The 19,085-nt window shown below is 54.6% G+C and overlaps 1 protein-coding gene across 1 annotated transcript; it reads right to left on the reverse strand.

Moving 5' to 3' along the window:
- Positions 1–672: 672 nt before the first annotated feature.
- On the reverse strand, positions 673–15,179 carry NAA40 (N-alpha-acetyltransferase 40, NatD catalytic subunit). The gene is made up of 8 exons (XM_047775432.1): positions 14,922–15,179; positions 8,769–8,864; positions 7,321–7,373; positions 4,371–4,466; positions 4,138–4,296; positions 3,925–4,008; positions 3,429–3,506; positions 673–3,200 (listed from the first exon to the last, which is right to left on the reverse strand). The coding sequence occupies exons 1-8, from the start codon at positions 14,925–14,927 to the stop codon at positions 3,059–3,061; spliced, it is 714 nt and encodes a 237-aa protein (XP_047631388.1). The 5' UTR covers positions 14,928–15,179; the 3' UTR covers positions 673–3,058.
- Positions 15,180–19,085: the final 3,906 nt, after the last annotated feature.

A 19,085-nucleotide genomic window follows, 5' to 3' on the forward strand; every position in this document is an offset into this window, starting at 1 on the left:
GGCAGGAGCGCGAGGAGGCCGGCCCCTCAGGTCCACAGGAAGTGCTCTGAGCCCTGGCTCCCGGTCCACTTCCTGTCTCTCCACCCCGCTCACCCTGGGCCAGGCGCGGGCAGGAGTCCCGCCTGGGAGAGAAGCCGCGTAGCTCCCTCTGTCACACTGGGAGCCAGGGCCTCCCCAGCTCCTAACTTTGCTGCCCTGTCAGGCCTGACGTGAATTACTCTTCCTTTGAGCCTTTGCCTTTTGTGAGTGGAGGCAAGAGGGAGCTGAAGCCTTTTTAAGAGACAAAGAGTATCCTGAGAAGCCAATACCGTAAAAGGGGGGGAAGCAACGCAGACACCCTGGCCTGTTCAACTCCCACACGGCACTCTGGAATTGAGCCACGGATGCCTACTGTCACAACACCTGGCTTGGGACTCTCGCCAGTGGGCAGAGCAGGCGTCCCTCTCAAGAGACCACCTCTGACCTCTAACCAGGGCTTTTAGGAAGTGGCACCCACACGCATGCGGCCTCGGTTCCCCCGCCTGGCTGCTGGCCCCAGACACCCCGAAGGTCTTGCAGCCCGCAGCTTCCTCCACAGGAAGGGGTGTGAGGCGGTCCCAGCAACGTGAAGCACTGGGCAGCCTGAGGCCACGCGGCCCGGGGCAGCCCAGCATCAGGAAGCCGTTCCGCAGCTGAACAAAGTGTCTTTTATTTGTGACATACAAATACCACCAACGCAAAAAGAGATCACTTTTTCCTTCGATTCCAGTGATAACAAGTTACTAAAGAAAAAAATATATCAACAAGAGGTTTATCTTCAAACTTTCCTCTAAAACAAACCAGGAAGGGTTAAAAAGAACATACGCATGTGATATAAACATCTGACATCAATGAAAAGATCCCGAAACAGGGTGGACACAACTGAAAAACAAATCTCAAAATTAACATTTGAACATGCCCCCAGTAAACCAAAAAGCCTGGTACAAAAGGCCTGCTGTTTCTCAAAACCAAGATTCTGAGGAAAAGGAGAGGCTGCTGGCTGAGAACTGCAACACCAACAACAGGATGAACCGCGGGTCTCAGGAGCGCCTCCTCACCTGGCCGGACCCCCCAGCGGCTCTTGGGAAGTGGCCGAGGCGGCCAGACGAGCAGGGCCCAGCACCATGTGCCCACCTAACCATGGGCTCGGTGCCAGGTGGCCGACAAGGGGAAAGAGACACGTACACTGAACTCACCTTATGTGGGATTGACACTTGGGGGCCCTTTTGGTCCCCTTGAGTGGGAGGTATTAGAAATCCAGGATCTAAGACAATAAATACTCATCATTCTGCGTCCTTTGAGAGACAGCAGGGATCAGAGGAAAAACTTTGAATATGCTTCTGTCGTGCCATGATTCTTGGAAGGAGCCCTGCAATGCCCTCCCAGCAAGGAGAACTCCCCTGGGGTAGAATCCCCCAGAGCCCGCAGGGCAGGGCAAAGGTGGGCTTATTCCAGTGTAAAGCTTCGAGGCCCTCTCCGAGGGAGCGCCACATCCTGCCAGCGAGTCAGGAGCAATCGGGGAGCTCAGCAGAGGGCGGGGCTGGGGGAAGGAGGCCACGTGCACAGGTCCTGCACAGGCAGGGACCTGGGGGAGAAGCAGGAACAGCTCTGGGGAGACCCGCCGGCAGAGGCGGCCTGAGTCAGGGCAGAGGTGGGGCGTGAGGTCAGAAGGACCCACAGACCTGGGGAGCAACCTCACCAAGGCAGAGCCTGAGACGCTCCCTAAAGCAGAGCTCAAGGCCGTCCCAGGGGAGGCGTTAGGTGCTTTTTCCTGGATAAGGATTTGGTCATTTCTTCCCTGGAAGGGGAACAAGGTCTGACGACCAGGGTGAGTCCATGCTCTGACCCTGCACCCTCTTTAGCCACCTCCCGGCGCCCGCCTGCTGCCACAGGTGATCCCAGAGAGAAAAGCAGCTGTCCCGCCACCGAGAGGCATACCTGCTGCAGCCTGCGCTGCCAGCCAGGGCAGTGGCACCAGTGCCTCACTGAGGCAGTGAGGCGCGAGGCTAGGGAGGGCAGGCAGAGGGGCCTGCTGCTGGCTGGGGGCTCTCTGAATAGGGAGTGGCGGCGGGGAGGGGTACGCCACCTTCAGAGAGCTAACAGCACCAAGACGTGAGCAGAAACGGCATTAAGTAAGCCAAGAACAAGGGGTCCCTCTGGGGGAAGAGAAGGAGCTCCCTGATGTAATTCCCCCCTTGAGAGTAAGAACAGGGGTACCTGGGGTGGGGTGAGAGGCAGGGGAGAAAGTGGCGAGAGGTGATGGAGAAGAGAGGCTTTTTTCTAGGAGATCAAGAGGTGAAGCTCAGGATGCAGGCAGAGAAGCCACGGTCCCCACGGCAGGCCCCACGGCCTGTTCCTGGTCCTCTCGGCCCCTCCCTGACAGCAATGGAGAAGGAAGCAGCCTTCCTGCCGGAGTCGGCTGGTCCCCGGGGCCAAGTCCACGCTACCTGTGGGTCCATAAAGGCACAGCCGAAAGAGACCCCCCCACCCCGCTTCCCTGTGTCTCGGCACCAAGGACCTTCCCAGGTCTCCATCACAGCGTCCCACCCAGGACACAGGAGTCTCTCTGAAGCCTCTCTCTACGCTCAGACCTGCCCCGAGTCCATCCTCTTTGGGAACCAGCCAGACCCTGACCCAGGGCTCCAGGCCTTTCATAAAGGTGGGTATAAACACTCCATCTGTCCAGCTGTGGGTGTGGTGGGGAGGGGGCTTGTCACGAGTCCAGCTGGAGGGACATCGGAGAATCCCACCCAAGGGCGCAAGAGCCGCGTGAGAAGGCGGCCACTGTGAGAGGCCGCGCCTCATGCCCAGGCCGCCGCCGCCTCTTCTGGCAGCATCCTCTCCTCTCTGCTCCCTCCCGGCCCCCGCTCTTCTAGGAGAGAGCAGGAGGGGCAGCGCGGACCGCTCCTCCCCGGGGCTGTGCGCTCTCAGGGGGCAGCCCGGCACAGGCAGGGCTGAGGAGGCCACAGCTCTGAGGGCAGCCAGCAGGCGGCATGAGACGGGGAGGACCGGCCTGGGAGGGGCGTCCTGGTCTGGGAGTTCAGTGGCAGCAGCCACCACAGTGCCCGCCCGCATGGGAGTGCTGGCTGTCCCCAAACTTGGTCCTCCGGCTCAGGATCTCATAGGAGCAGTCCTCCCCACAGCAACCGGACATGCTCGGGGAGGAGTCGTCGATCTCAAATCTGCAGGCAGGCAGGAGGAAAGGGCCGGCTACGGGGGGCTGACCGCCTTCCTCCCCAGGAGCGAGGGCTCAGGAGCAGGGCCAGGGACTATGCCATCTCCCCAGTCCCCAACCCCCATGGACCTCTGGGCGGGGAGCTCAGGTGTCAGGACAAGCAGGGAAAAGGACACTAGGGCAGGCAGCTGCTGCTACCGCCCAGAGGGTGCCACACCAGGGCCCAGCTCCTTACTGTAGCGCTTCTCTGAAGAACTGGTAGGCGCCATGATTGTGCTTAAATACCGTTAACATAACTTTCTTCATCTGTGTGCTGAGAAGAAAGCAGAAAGAACCTTCTAGGAAGAGAAGCAGGTGCTAAATCATGCCTGCTCTCTCATGTCTGCCTGCTGTCTCCCGTTAACTCCTGGCAGGCACTCCCGAGCCCCGACTCCAACCTGCCTCAGGACACCCATCGCACGCAGTGCCGCGGCTGACCAGGCCCCGCCGGGCTGGCTGGCTCTCCACGTCCTTCCCGCAGCGCCGCCGCGCAGGCACAGGACAGGCTCTCACAGGTGCTTGCTGCACGGAGCCATATACGACCAAGATCTGGGGGCACGGCAGGCAGGGAGCATCTGCCGGAGAGGGCTCTAGACGCCTTTCTTCCAGAACATCCCTACAACTCTTGTCCCTCACAAAGGAGGCCCCAGAGGCAGCTCCTTCCAACTGAGTGACACACAGGAGGCCCTTACCTGTTGGCCATGAGCTGCAGGATCTGTATGAGGAATTTCCCCAGGCCTTTCCGCCGCACCTTGCTCTCCAGCTGCACCTCGTAGCTGCGTGAGGAAAGCAGGGGAGTGTGAAGGGGGTGCAGGGCCTGCCACGGCCCCGGACATGCACGCTGCACTCTGCCACCGCCTGCAGCGCCTCGTCCCCCAGCGCCACCCCCAGGCCGGGGCTCCTACCAGTACAGGACTTCATCTCCACACTCCACGTCAAACCGGAAGTGAGAAAAGGCCACAGGGACGGAACTGTTTTCCCAAGCGATGAGGTACCAGGCTCGGTCATCTGTCATCTCCTCGCGTTTCTCTCGGTCCTTCCAGCCCCACTCGCTCTGCTCATACCTGGGAGACGGGGGCCGTCAGGGCAGGGCCCCCGGAGAGGACAGCCAGGCTCCCCTCCCGCAGGGCGCGCTTACATGGCCTGCATGTTGGTCTTGGTCAGGTCGAAGGCCCAATCCACGGTGGCGGGCGCCAGGCCGGACACGCGCTTACACTCAATGGAGACGTTGAGCCTGAGAAGAGCAAAGAGGCGTCTGGGGCGGCCCACTGCCCTGACAGCTGACAACGAGGCGCGTCTGCCAATCCACAGAGAAAAGCCCAGCCCGGAAGGACGCGACTACAGAAGGTGCCTGTGAAGGAACTGAGCCTTTCTGGCTGAGATTAACGACTGTCATCACCAGCCCACCACCCTGACCACAAGCCCGCCTCCTGCCTCCCGGCCCGGCCCTTATCAGACTTAGCACTTTGTAAACTGCTGTCCCCTCTGCGCCTCCCTGTACCTCGTCACAAACACTCCCGTCCTCTGAGTTCCCTTAGTTCCTGCCCTTGGGCCTTTTTCCTGTTGCTTCCTTTTTTTTTTTTCTTTTTTCTTTTTAGGGCCACACCCACAGCATATGGAGGTTCCCAGGCTAGGGGTCTAATCGGAACTATAGCCACCAGCCTACGCCACAGCCACAGCCACAGCCACGCCAGATCCAAGCCAAGCCGCATCTGCAACCTACACCACAGCTCACGGCAACACCAGACCCATAACCCACTGAGCGAGGCCAGGGATCGAACCCGCAACCTCATGGTTCCCAGTCGGATTCATTTCCGCTGCACCATGACAGGAACTCCTGCTTTCGTTTCCAAACCAAGTCCCCACTGGGCTCCATGGGACCTCTTCCTTCTTCGCCACCAATCGCACCTGCGAAGGCGGCTGGGCGACACAGGCCCTTCAGGAGACTGGCCCACATCCCACTGAGGAGCCCTGCCTGCTGCTTCCTATGAGGACACTGTGGCTGCTGATCCAACAGGGCAGATCGGGTGCTGTGAAATCCTATTCTCCAGGTAGTGCCACATTCGGAAAGGACTGACACGACTCCTCAGAGGGCGTCACCACTGGAATCCACCGTCGTCTCCGCTGACTGGCACACCACATGAGGGGCACAGGCAGCAGCCTTGTAAATTCGGAACTTCCTGGCTCTGAAGAGCCTTCCTTTCTTTCTAAGTACTGCCCAAACGCAGCACTGCACCTGTCTTAGTTATAAATTTTCCAAAGGCAGGTTTGCAAGTATAAATTCTCCACTGATAAATACACGAAAGGAGGACCACAGCCACACAAATCACATACCCTTCCAGGTACCCAAAGAGCCCAGAGTCAGCTGGCAATGCCGGCTTCAATGATCCGTTTCTGGAAGCCAGTGGGAGTGTGGAATAGGGGAGTCCGAGAGATCACGGTAAGAAACCTCTAAACTGTGACAAAGGGCTTCCCAGAAGTTGACTGACAAAGCTTGGAGGGGGAACCCTCATGCATCTGGTCACAGGCAGCAAGGAGAGTACACTGACGTGATGCTCCAACATCCAGACGCAGCTGCGACAGGCGCACGTAGTGTCACCTACCGCGGGGCTTCCTTCGGGATGCATGTCTTCACGTTTGTCTTATCTTGTTCATTAAAATACTCACACCACCTGCTCTTTACAGAGCTGGGTATGTTCTCTGTCCTTAAAACCACCTTGCGATTTTGGCATCATCACTCCATGGAACGGATAAGGATGAGGCTAGATGAGCATGCTGACTTATCCAAATACAGTTAAGAGGCACAGTTATGATTCCGACCCACAGCTATGACTCCACAAAATCACAGCCCCCGTTTTCCCTCAGCCAACAGCATCTCAGGTAGGACGGATCAACGTCACCTATTTCATAAACCAAAGGAACAGAAAGGGGAGGGCTGCTTTAATCCAGATCCTACAGTAAACGGATTTTTTTTTTTTTTTTGCTTTGTAGGGTTGCACCCTCGGCATATGGAGGTTTTCCAGGCTAGGGGTCTAATTGGAGCTACAGCTGCCAGCCTACACCACAGCCACAGCAATGCAGGATCCGAGCTGCGTCTGTGACCTACACCACAGCTCCTGGCAACGCCAGATCCTTAACCCACTGAGCAAAGCCAGGGATCCAACTCACGACCTCATGGTTCCTGCTGTGTCACAGCAGGAACTCCCTAAACTGGAGGGACGAAAAGAACACCAGGTATGGTGACACGCACCCATCTAGCCTTTAGTATGTTCCAGGCACTGACACTTTACCTCGGATCCTCCTGACAACCCCATGAGGAAGATACTATTTTTTTCTCTTTTTTGGGGTCTTTTTAGGACCACACTCACGGCATATGGAAGTTCCCAGGCAAGGGGTCGAATCGGAGCTGCAGCTGCCGGCCTACGCTGAGGCCACAGTGATGCAGACCTGAGCCGCCTCTGCAACCTACACTACAGCTCACAGCAATGCCAGATCCTCATCCCACTGAGCAGGGCCAGGGATTAAACCCACGTCCTCATGGATACTGAGCCAAAATGGGAACGCCAGAGGAAGGTACTATTATTAGACCCATTTCTGATTCAAAAGATGAGGCAGAGAGAAGGTAAGCCTTTGTCCAAGGTCACAAAGCCAGTATATATCATACTATATACTCCAGGAAAGAACGTACTATGTACTCCAGGAAAGAACGCTGGACTGGGAATTAAAAGCCCCCTCAGCCGCCAGGAAGAAACTCCATAAGCTCAGCCATCTCAGCTCCTCAGAGCTTCAGCTTCCCCCTGCATGAAGGGAGGGAGTCTGCCTACGTGATTTTTCAAGCTTAATTCAGCTCCATGGTTCTCCATCTAAAGAGAGTAACAAATCCCAAAGAGACATCAGTCTGAGATTGGGCAACCTTTGCCCATTTGCAGATTTGCTCAGTTTTATAACAACGGGGGTACTGGCCATCGTTTCTATTTTTTCATTAACAAAGAAGAATGAGAAAGTCTGGGTCTGAAGGAGCTGACTCTGGAAAGGTGACTCCCTGAAGACACTCAAGGGGACAAGAGTTAGGAACGCTGAACACTCACCCATTCCGATCGTATTTCTTGAACACGGGGAAGGCCTCTAACGGGTCTCCGAGCTGCGGAGGGAAAGGAAAGAAGAGATGCACACACACTCGCCTGGCAGTCACAGGCTCTGGGGTACCCCGTGCGGCCCCACGCAAGGGCTCAGCTTCCAGGCCCAGGAGCAGCCCTTACAGGGACCCTCCCTTTGCTTCAGCTCTGAAATCACACGTAGCAGGGAGGCTCTGGTAAGAAGGCCCGACAGAGTGGAGTTAGCTTCCCTGGACCAGGTAAGACGAGACCTCACTGCTGAACATCAAGACTGGCCTCTGGGCATGAAACTTGCTCAGGGCTCACCTGACCTGAGAGAGGAGTGAGGCCCCTTGATCACTCCTCAGGGGCCCCCAACTAACCTCACCTGCTCAAAACCCAAAATGGAAAATCATGTCCCTGTGTCACATCCTTGTAAGTGTGACTGTTTACCAAGTGACTAAAGAATAACAAAAACTGCGACGTAGACATGGCTTGGATCTGGCGTGGCTGTGGCTGTGGTGTGCGCCAGCAGCTGCAGCTCTGATTTGACCCCTGGCCTGGGAACTTCCATGTGTCACAGGTATGGCCCTAAAAAATAATTAATTAAAAAATAGGAGTTCCCGTCGTGGCGCAGTGATTGACGAATCCGACTAGGAACCATGAGGTTGCGGGTTCGGTCCCTGCCCTTGCTCAGTGGGTTAAGGATCCGGCGTTGCTATGAGCTGTGGTGTAGGTTGTAGACGCGGCGTGGATCCCGCGTTGCTGTGGCTCTGGCATAGGCTGGTGGCTACAGCTCCGACTGGACCCCTAGCCTGGGAATCTCCATATGCCGCGGGAGTGGCCCAAGAAATAGCAAAAAAACAAAAATAAATAAAAATAAAAATAAAAAAATTTAAAAAATAAAAACCTGCCAAGTGAACAGAGACAGGAAGGGTGACCAAAATTCCTCCAGTTCTGTTGGAAAAGTGAGCCTCTCCCAGGCAGGCCCACCAGGTGCTCAGAATCACAGCCACTCCTCCCCTAACTGGCCCCTTGAAACCAGGCTACTGCATCCCCCTGTCCCCGGCACAGCTGGTGGCACCTCATGGGCAGGCAATAAATGTTTGAAGGGGAGAATGAGAAAAAACTATACTGCATTTTACAGGGAGGTTTCCTCCACCCAAATGCAAAACCCTCACAAAAATGTCTCCAGACCCTCTTCTAGTGGTAAGGAAGAAGCCTCAGAGAGAAGCAGCCACTTTCGCTTGAAGCCACACCTCCCTGCACACCTGGGCCAACCCCCCGCCCCCCCAACTCTCCCAGCCTCCCAGATAGGACCGTTTGGTGGCAGAGGTGTGGATGGGTAGTAACACAGTTCTGCCACAGGGTGGCACCAGAAGTAGTTATATTAAAAGCCAGGCTGAGCTTGCAGGAGGGAGGGATAGAAGGAGGGGAGTCACCCTGTTGGCAGCGTCCACTTTGGCACAGACGGCATCCATGGCTGCCCGCTCTTCCAACCGCTTCTGTTTCTTCTCCTTTGCTTTGCTCGACTTCCTCTGTAACATGGAAAACAAAGTTGGCCAAAGACCTGTGTCTGACTTTCCCTTTGGAGACCTAAACGGGTCAGTCCCAGATCACAGGCCTGGTCTCAGTGCCAGGACTCAGGATCTGGGTGGCTGCACGCTTGGCTGGGTAGCAAAGATGCCAGCACTTCCTAGTTGTGAGCCCTTGGGAGCGTCAGGAGACGTCTCAGCTTCCCTGTCAGAAGAATGCTAACCCTCAGGACCACCGGGTCACTCTGAGGACCCAGGGAGAGCATGTGAAAGACCTGAGGCAGAGCCTGGACCCTAGCAGGTGCCTAATAAATATTCACCCCTTCACACCCTCCTAAGGAGACAACAAGTAATTTCAGACACATTCAGGGCAGGTTTCAGGGAGGCGATGGCATCTGAGGTAGCTGCTGACAGCTGTTCCTAAGGATAAATTTATTTAAAATCTTTTCAGTGACTTCTGGCTTCAGGAGACAAAGACCTGGACTGGGGGCAGCCCCTTTGGGAGCTGGGTCCCCTTTCTAAGCTAGGACCAGGCAGTCTGCCTTAAGGAGATGGAGCTGTTTCCAGAAATGGCTGCTCGGCCAAGGCCAATGAGTGGCGAGCACGACAAGCGACAAGGGCAGAGTGACGGGCCCCCAGGGGTTCACCTGGGGACAGGGGCCATACCGACCCGTGGTCAGCAAAGCCAAGCTGCAGGCCCACAGGCAGCAGGGAGGAGCAAAGGGAGGCTGTCCTCACACAGAGAGGCACACTGCAAACCGCTCAGGAGTGCGTCCAGAGCAGATCCCACCTGGAGGCTCGTGGCAGGTTTTCTCAAGTCTAAAGGGACTCTCCTATCCTCCTGCAAACACAGGGAAAAGAGCCCTAGCTCTGGGGTCCAACAGCCCTTGTCCAAAGCCTCTTTTTGCCCTTCACTCCCTTCGGGTCGTAGGAGAAGACACGACCATTCTCTGAGCCTCCTCTCTTCACCTGGGGACACATGGGGCTCTAAACACCTCCTCTGAAGTAGTCAGCCCGTGAGGGTTACTGTGAAACGGCAGTTCTCACTGCCAAGGAGGAGCAGAGCAGCACATCATCCGGGGGTGCTTGCCCACCCAGCCCGAGTCCTGAAGGCACCCCAAAGGCCTGGGGAAGCTGGTGCTGCTTTTTACCAACCGCGCTGCCTCTTCCGACCCCACCCCTGACTTCTCTGACCTCACCAGAGAGAGGTTTACTACCTCCAATCTCACCTTTCACTGGCCTGGGAAAGGGCGACCTGATAAAACCAGCTGCTGGGTAAATTCTACCCTCGGTTCCCCAAGGAATGACACTGCTTAACTCCGACTGCAAGCAACCAGGAGGCAAGCGTTCAGCTCCCGGGAACTCACAGGCCTCTGCTCTTGGAGGTAGAGACTCGCCCAGCACCAGCTGCTGCTACCCGCAGGCTGAGCACCATGCAGGAAGTCCAGCTAGAACCCACTTCTCACCTCCCTGGAGGAGGAAACAAACAGAACAGACTGGCTTCATAACGCTGGGATCTGGAGACAGAACTGGCCCTTCTCTTCCACAAAGAGGCTTTAGAGCATCTATTTTCTTTCTCTGGAATCTGAGTTTCTTTTTTTCTTTTTCTTTGCTTTTTTAGGGCCACACCCTCGGCATATGGAGATTCCCAGGCCAGGGGTCAAATCGGAGCTACAGCTGCTGGCCTACACCACAGCCACATGGGATCCTTAACCCACTGATCAAGGCCAGGGATCAAACCCATGTGCTCATGGATACCAGCCAGTTCATTTCTGCCGTGTCACGATGGGAACTCCGGAATCTGTTTCAGGACAACGCTGAGAGATACATTCATCTTGCAAAAAACTTTCACAAACCTCATCTGGTTCAATTCTCAGGACAGAAACCATCACCTTCCTTCACACAAGAAAGTGAGGCTCAAAGGGATGGTGGGACTCCTTCAGAGTTCCCAGCGAGCAACGACGGAGGGGAGACTCTATCCCAGGGGCTGGGCTGCTCAGCGTCGGCCCCGCCAGCTGCTTCCCCCTGGGAGAGCCGAATCGGGCGTCAAAGATCTTCTCAGCTCCGCCAAGACAAGGGCGAGATGAGACCCCAGGAGCCCCAGAGGCCGCCACTCGGGGGTTCATTTCTCGTTACCTTCTGGCTTGGTAACAGCTGGCACGACACGCCCGCGCAGTGCCCCCCAGACCCCAGCTCCTCTGCACTGACGCAGGGGAAAGGAACAGAGAAACCTGAGACAGAAGGTCGTGGGGCCACACGCCGGGCCAGAAAGAACATGCGCTTTGGCACCAAACAGGCCAGGCCCCTGCTTCTCCTGCCACCCCCTGAGCGACGTGTGAAAGAATTCCACCTCCAGAAAAATGGGGGCCCAACTGGGGCCTCCCGGAAGAGCCGCCAGGACAGGTCGGACGTGGGCCCAGCTCCCCAGTGGAGGCCAGCACCCTGCCTCCACCCCACATATTAGCTCGCTCTTAGCATGACGCAGAGCTGAGGATCAGAGGTGCCAGGAGGACCCAGAAAGCACGGACATGTGGGTTCCCACCAGAGTCTCCCGTTTCTAAGCACAAAAAGTAAGCAATTCCTAAGCACAAGCAGCAGGAGGGCCAAGCCCGGGCCTCCAGATTTATGGGCTCATGCAAGCAGGGGAATAGGTGAGGCAGGCAATTCTCAGGGAGGCTTGGGGCTGCCCCGGCCTGTGGTAATGCGGTAATGAAAAGGCCTCCCCCCCCACCCCCCGAGCGCCCGGCTGCGTGCACGCGGGGTATGAGGCCGGCTGCAGCAGGCCAGGCCAGGCCAGGCCAGGCCAGGCAGGTGGGGCCCTCCCTCAAAGCCAGCGCGCTAGGGAACGTGGCCTCCTGCGGTTCCCATCAGCTGGTCCTGCCTTGTGGAGGAAAGACTATGCTGCAGGGATACAGGAAAACTCTAATTAAAATGGGAAATAAGCACAGCGAACAGTAAAGCTCGTTGTGCTGAAGGGTCTTTCCCAAAAGAGCTTTATGTGATGAAAAGAGTGTGGGATTTTGAGTCAAGAGACCTGGCTTTCATTCTCAGCTCTCCCACTCGTGACTTTGGGCAAGTTCTTTACTCTTTCTAGCAAGTTCTTCAGTTTCTCTAAACCTCAATTTCCTCATCCATAAAATGGAGCTAACAGTGCTTATACCACATAAGACAACGATAGCACTAGATACAAAAATTCTTTTTTGCCTGGGGGAGGGGGAACCTGCCTGTGACATGTGGAAGTTCCCTGGCCAAGAATCGAACCTGTGCCATAGGAACGACCCGAGCTGTTACAGTGACAATGCTGGATCCTTAACCCCCCCTGTGCTACAAGGGAACTCCCCAAAATTCTTTATTGTGGGGACTTTTGTTCACAAGGACCTATCTACTGCTGTCGGACACTCTGCTAGTGCTTTAATAAAAATGATTTATTTTAGTCTTTCTAATAACTCAGCAAGGAAGGAAGGTGTGCCTACTTCTCTGATGAGGTAACAGGCCCCGAGAGGTCAGATAACTTTCAGGGTCACAGAGCCAGTGAACAGGACGCTCAGAGAGGTCTTCCCACCACCCTCTCCCTCCACTCCCACCAGACTGTACACTCCACGGGGTGGAGGAGAGTCACATCTGCTCTAGCTGCAGATACCCAGGAACCCAGTTACTGCTCAGCAAACAGCAGGTACTCAGTTCACACCTGCTGAATGAATCCGCTAAGATTCAAATCCAGGTGTGAACCCTGAAGTCCATGCTCCTTCCACTACATCAATTGAATGCATGTGACACCTGCGGTTATAAAGTGTGATGTGTTTTCACATGCAGCTGTGAAACTCCTCCCCTTGCTATCCCTATCAAAAGAGTATCACTATGACTATTCATCATAATGGTAGTTCTATAACTGCTAGGGGATCACATAGAGGAATTAAAAAATAAACACCCAGATGGGGGCAGGAGGCACCTTTTAGAAAAAGAATCTGGCATCCCTCAGGTTTTCATCATCAATGCCTCCATCCCACAAAGAATCCAGAAAAAAAAAAAAAAAAAACACCTGTTTTGGGGGAGACAGAGCTTTAAATTCTGTCTCCCCCAAAACAGGGGGAGATGTGTGTGGAGGCAAGAGATGAAGAACTTTGCAGCCAACGGTCCTCCACCTGATGCCAGCCCCTCTCAGCCTGTGGTCAGGCTGCCAAATGGAGCGGGGCCTTTTGCGGAGGGCGATCGCTGGCAACCATGACCCTCCTGATACTGAGGTGGGGAGTCCACAGAGCCCATCCACGAAGGAGGAGGATAATGAGAGCGTTTCAGCTCTGCTTCTGGGAGGAAAATTCAAGTCTCTCTTTTGCAGCGAGTTTTAGAAGAGACTAGGTAGGGTCTGGTCTGAAAAACCCATCTATAAAGTATGAGTAATAAGATCGGGGCCCTAAAGGAAGCAGCGAGGATCACAGGATCTCTGAGGCCTGCTGTTTCAGCCCCACCAACAAGGAAGTGTTGAACCAGAATGACATGTCATACTTCTTGTTTTCTGCTCAGTCTGGAGCCAGGGACCAAGGTTTTACTGGGTTTCCATGAGGGCTGAGGTCTGTGACTTTTCACTAAAATCTAGGTTAAGTTAAATATGGCTAAGGTCTCTAGACTTCACTTTCTACACAGTATCCAAAAGTCCTTGTTGAAACACGACGAATATGTTTTGACATTGAATTACATAAAGTGCTTGGACATGGATTAGACAACTATTTTTGTCTAACAAGTTGATTCATTCAGTCAATACCTATCTGAGTGGAGAGGAAAAAAAAAATCTAGGTTAATAACAGTAGGGACAAACTGAGGTTAAAAATAGCACAAATCTATTTTAGATTACCAAAGGCTGAGAATACAGGCAAAAATAACAACCACTGCTATTTAAGAGGCACCTATGTAGTTGTCTACATCCACCCTCTCACTGGATCCTCACACCTCTCCTAAGAGGGAGGCATCATCAGCCTCGTTACAAAGACAAGGAAATTCAAGTCCCCAAAGGCCATGTCACTGGCACACTATCATGCCACTGGGCCAGAGAAGATGAGGCTGGAATGGAGGTCTCTCTGGCTCCAAAGTCAGGGCTCCCTAAAGGTGGTGGAAATTGGATGGAAAAAAACTAAGATACAGGGTATTGGGGAGAGCCAGTTACAGTCTTAGCAGAGTGATGCTGCTCTGAGATTTAGGAAGATGAATTCACAGAAAAATGAGAATAAGTTCCTCCCAACTCTCTTTCAGCACATGCCAGGGGAGGCCATAAAATGTACCTCCAGGCGGCCTCCTGCAAAACAGGAGGTCACTATCCATCCGTGGCTGGGCCCATGACAGGTGACCCTCCACTGGCCCCGGGCTCACCTTCTGTACAGCCACCCGCAATAAGAAGATAACCAACAACCCAAGTAATAAGACCCACGTCAGTGCATCTGGGAGCCTTGAAAGCAGGCTTCTGTCGAAAAGGAAGAGAATGTTTTTGGAGCGGGAAGAACCTGGTGGAGACATTTCAAAAGAAACCGGGGAAACTAGCTTCGCTGGGAATCCCAGTAGTGGGAAGCGCAGCGGCCAGGGATTCGGGAGGCCTGAGTCGGGGTCTGGCTCCCAGTCACCCCCTGTGTGACCTTGGCTGGGTGCCCTGCTTCCCTCCAAGCCAGTGTAGGCCTAGAATGTGGGAAGCCGCGAGGCCGGTGCAGCCGGGTGAAGGGTGACCCCTGGGGGTGGGGGGTGGGGGGAAATACCCCAGGGACTGTGCGGGGATCTGGGGGAGGCCAAGAAGATAACACATCCTGGAGGAAGTGAGAGGTGGGCGCGACGCGAGGGGCAGGGGGCACCGAGGGGGTGGGGCCCTGAGAAGGGGGCTCCCCAGCAGATTCCCGGGCTGGGCTGAGCGTGGGGACACTCAGACTGGGGAGGTCGGGTCATGTGGGGGTTGGGGGTCACGTGAGGCCGGAGGGGGTCGGCGTCACGTGAGAAGGGGTTCAAGGAACAAAGGGGGCGCAGGGGGCGAGAGAAGCGGGGAGCCCGTCTAGCCTTCGCGTCTCCTGTCCCTGCCTCACTCACCCCCATGGCGGCAACGGCGGCGGTGGCCCTCAGTTCCTCCTTCCCACACTTGCCGGCAGGGAGGCGGCAACAGCGGCGGCGGCGGCGGCAAAACCTGAGCAGCGGCGGGCCCCGTACCACGCATGCGCTTCGCGGGCTCCCCGCGCGCCCCGGAGGGCACCGCGCCGGCGCAGAGCCGGGGGAGGGGACGAGCTGGGGGAAGGCGCGCAGGTGGAGAGCCGGGGAGGCGGGCAGAGGGTCTCGCACCCGATAGAGGCAGGAGGCGCAGAGCGGCGTCGCTCTGGGGATGACGTAGACAGGGCCCGCCCCCTCCTCGCCAGGCTGTGAGTGTAGCTATGGCAACGTCCCGGGAGAAGCGCGCCCCTGGACAGCTGGCTGGGTGGCAGCGCGGTTCCGGAGCTTCGCTCCCTCTCTGCTGCGGGCCAGGGTCTGCCGACGAACAGCCACCTTTCCCAGCCTACCGAACGCATGGAGACCTCTGAAATACCAGCCCCTCCTACAACTCTTGGGCAAAGAGCAAGTCTTTGGGGAAAAAGTCTTTCCCACCTTTTGGTCTTTTATCTAGGTTCCCAGGCTAGGGGTCCAATTGGAGCTCAGCTGCCGGCCTGTGCCACAGCCACAGCAAGGCGGGATCCGAGCCGCATCTGCGACCTACACCACAGCTCACGGCAACGCCGGATCCTTAACCCACTGAGCGAGGCCAGGGATGTAGCCCTTGTCTTCATGGATACTAGTCAGGTTCCTTAACCACTAGATCTTAAACTCTTGAAATTCCTTTTCTAACCAGAGTCATTCATCCATCTTCTAACTATTCATTCGCTCTCTCAGTAAACATTGACTAGCACCTACGCCTACGCTGTGCAGAGCCCAGGGGGCATAGAAAGGCGCAAGATACTCTCGCAGTCCAAAATTACTGGTTAGAAGGAAGACAGACACAACTGTTTAATGGAGAGTGGAAGGTGCTGTGAAAATGAGACATAAGGCGTCCTGGACCATATTAATTTCAGTCTATCCCAACAGACCAGTGTGACCCCCACTTGACCTGCCTCAGAATCACTTGAGCCTGTGTGCTGTGCACACCCCCGGGGGCCTCCCCTAGAATCTTCAGGGGGTGGAGCCAGAGTCTTCCCTTCTAAGAGTTCCCCAGGTAGGGACGTACTCATGACAGTCAGAGAACTGCTGCCCAAGACAAGCTTCAAAGGCTTTGTCAGGTTTTGCCCCTTATCCCATCTTCAGTGCTCAGTGCAGTGGTGGCCCCCAAAGAACCAGGCAAGCAACACCTGTTGAGTGTCTACCATATGCTACACACGCTGTTGCAGAAATCAATGCAAATAAAAAAGAGAAAAGGCACTGTCCTCATAGAACTTGTATTCTGGAAGGAAAAGACAGATAATGAACTGAATGAACAGGTAAAATACATACAGATGATATAGGGTCTACAGAGGAAAACAAAGCAGAGAAGCCACATGGGGAAAGCTGGGTTTCTCGTTTTAACTAAGATGTTCAGGGAAGGCAAACATGAGGTGACATCTGAATCAAGATCTGCTGGAAGTGAGGGAGAAAGCCACAAGGCTACCCTGGGGGAAAGGCATTCTAGACTGAGGGTACAGCTAATGTGAAACTCCCCAGTAGGAGCACAACTGGAATGCTGGAGGAACTAGTACGACGTGGCTGGAGCACAGTGGGGCCAGCGGGAGAATAGTGGGAAGTGAAATCAGACAAGTAAGGAAGGATCATTTAGGGCTTTGTAGGTTTGTTTGTTTGTTTAGGGCCAAACCTGTGGCATATGGAGGTTCCCAGGCTAGGGGTTGAATCAGAGCTGTAGCTGCCAGCCCACACCACAGCCACAGCAATGCGGGATCTGAGCCACATCTGCATCCTACCCTGCAGGTCACAGCAACGCCAGATCCTTAACCCACTGAGTGGGGCCAGGGGTCGAACCCGCATCATTGTGGATACTAGTCATGTTCATTGCCGCTGAGCCACAACAGGAACTCCTAGGGCTTGTAGGTTTTAAAAGACTTTAGCCAGGACTAGAGTGAGCTGAGATGTCATTTGAAGGAGTAGTTGGACTAGCTTATGTGCCCATAGGACCGCCTGGCTGCTGGGTTGAGAAGAGAGTGTAGGGGCAAGGTCAAAGGAAGGACAGTGCAGAGGCCACTGCTAAAATCCAGGCAAGAGTGATGGAGCTTGCACCAGCTGGGTGGCAGTGGAGGTGGGAGAAGGATTCAGGATGTGGATGCATGTTGAAGGTAGAGCCAATGGAACGGGCTGGACTGGATGTGGGCTGTGAGGGAAAGAGAAGGGTTAATATATCGTCAAGGTTTTTAGTTTGTGCTGCTTCTGGAAAAAATGGAGTGGCTTCAATGGAAACTTGGACAACTCTGGAAGGAGCAAGGTGGGGTGAGGGAGGAGAAGATCGATCAGGGCTTTGATTTTGTCCAGTTCAGGTTTGAGACGTCTTTTTATTTATTTATTTTTATTTTTTTTTATAATTTTTTTTATTTTCCCACTGTACAGCAAGGGGGTCAGGTTATCCTTACATGTATACATTACAATTACATTTTTCCCCCCACCCTTTCTTCTGTTGCAACATGAGTATCTAGACAAAGTTCTCAATGCTATTCAGCAGGATCTCCTTGTAAATCTATTCTAAGTTGTGTCTGATAAGCCCAAGCTCCCGATCCCTCCCACTCCCTCCCCCTCCCATCAGGCAGCCACAAGTCTCTTCTCCACGTCCATGATTTTCTTTTCTGAGGAGATGTTCATTTGTGCTGGATATTAGATTCCAGTTATAAGTGATATCATATGGTATTTGTCTTTTTCTGGCTCATTTCACTCAGGATGAGAGTCTCTAGTTCCATCCATGTTGCTGCAAATGGCATTATGTCATTCTTTTTTATGGCTGAGTAGTATTCCATTGTGTATATATACCACATCTTCCGAATCCAATCATCTGTCGATGGACATTTGGGTTGTTTCCATGTCCTGGCTATTGTGAATAGTGCTGCAATGAACATGCGGGTGCACGTGTGAGACGTCTTTTTAGACATTCACCTGGAGATGAGGAGTAATCAGAGCTTGGAACTCGGGGGAGAGCTCCAGGCTGGAGGTACAGATTTCAGCGCAGTCAGGTATGGATAGTATTTAAAGCTGGATGAGATGGGGTGAGAGCTTAGCAGGAATGTAGGTAAACTGGAATGAATGAATTTTTGGTCTGCATCCTGCTCTTAGGTCAGAAAATCTGGTAGCTAGCACTCAGGGGACCAGAAGAGGGAGCTAAGGGTGGGAGGGGTGTAGCCAAGGTAGATAGAGGGACATTTGAACTTGCCATTCAAGGAAGAGGAGGAGGAGGCAAAGAGATGTTTGGGGGGAAGGTGGACAGTATTTGCCAGCCAAGGAGGCACAAAGAGGTGGGACAAGGGGATTCTCGGAGGAGGGGGGCAAAATGGAACCGAGGCTCCCCCCCCACCCCGCCCCGCAGAGCCCTCAACCACCCTGTTTTGGCTTCTTGTCTCCTCACCCACACTGAACTCCACAGTCAGCTGTTTCAGGGAACAGATGGCTGCCACCACGATGCCGTGTGCCCTGTCTTTTTTGCCACTCCCCACTCTTGGGTCTGCCCTCCTGCCAGGCTGCAGGAATTTGCTGGACAGCACAGAAGGCCTGGGAGTGGAGCCCAGTAGTTCCTTGCAGAGGTGACATCATCTGGGCCCCCGAGAGAGGCCTGAGAAAGTCCAGTGCCCTGCTCCTGTGCCACAGCAATGTCCATCTCCTTGGGAGCTGCCCTCAGTTATGGGTTCTCCCTTGCTCAGGGCTTCCTTGAACTGCTGGGGTGCTGCACAGGGCCTGCTTTGGAATCACACTGGCCTGGGTTTATTTTTATTTATTTATTTGCTTTTAGGGCCGCACCTGTGGTATATGAACATTCTCAGGCGAGGCGCCAAATAGGAGCTGCAGCTGCCAGCCTACACCACAGCTCACCCAATGGCAGATCGTTAACCCACTGAACGGGGCCAGGGATCCAACCCGAATGAATACAAGTCAGGTTCCTAACCCACTGAGCTACAATGGGAACTCAAGCTTCCTTATTTAGGAGTTCCCGACTTGGCTCAGTGGTTAACGAACCTGACTAGGAACCATGAGGTTTTGGGTTTGATCCCT

The sequence above is a fragment of the Phacochoerus africanus genome, chromosome 4, assembly GCF_016906955.1.
Source record: "Phacochoerus africanus isolate WHEZ1 chromosome 4, ROS_Pafr_v1, whole genome shotgun sequence".
NCBI lineage: Eukaryota > Metazoa > Chordata > Mammalia > Artiodactyla > Suidae > Phacochoerus > Phacochoerus africanus.

What these genes read in the sequence shown, in the direction of transcription:
- NAA40 (XM_047775432.1), bottom strand. An exon ending in AAGACCAACATGCAGGCCAT is followed by an intron (nt 4,297 to 4,370) that starts GTAAGCGCGCCC and finishes CCCGTCTCCCAG; the next exon opens with GTATGAGCAGAGCGAGTGGG. An exon ending in CTGCAGCTCATGGCCAACAG is followed by an intron (nt 3,507 to 3,924) that starts GTAAGGGCCTCC and finishes CTTTCTTCTCAG; the next exon opens with CACACAGATGAAGAAAGTTA.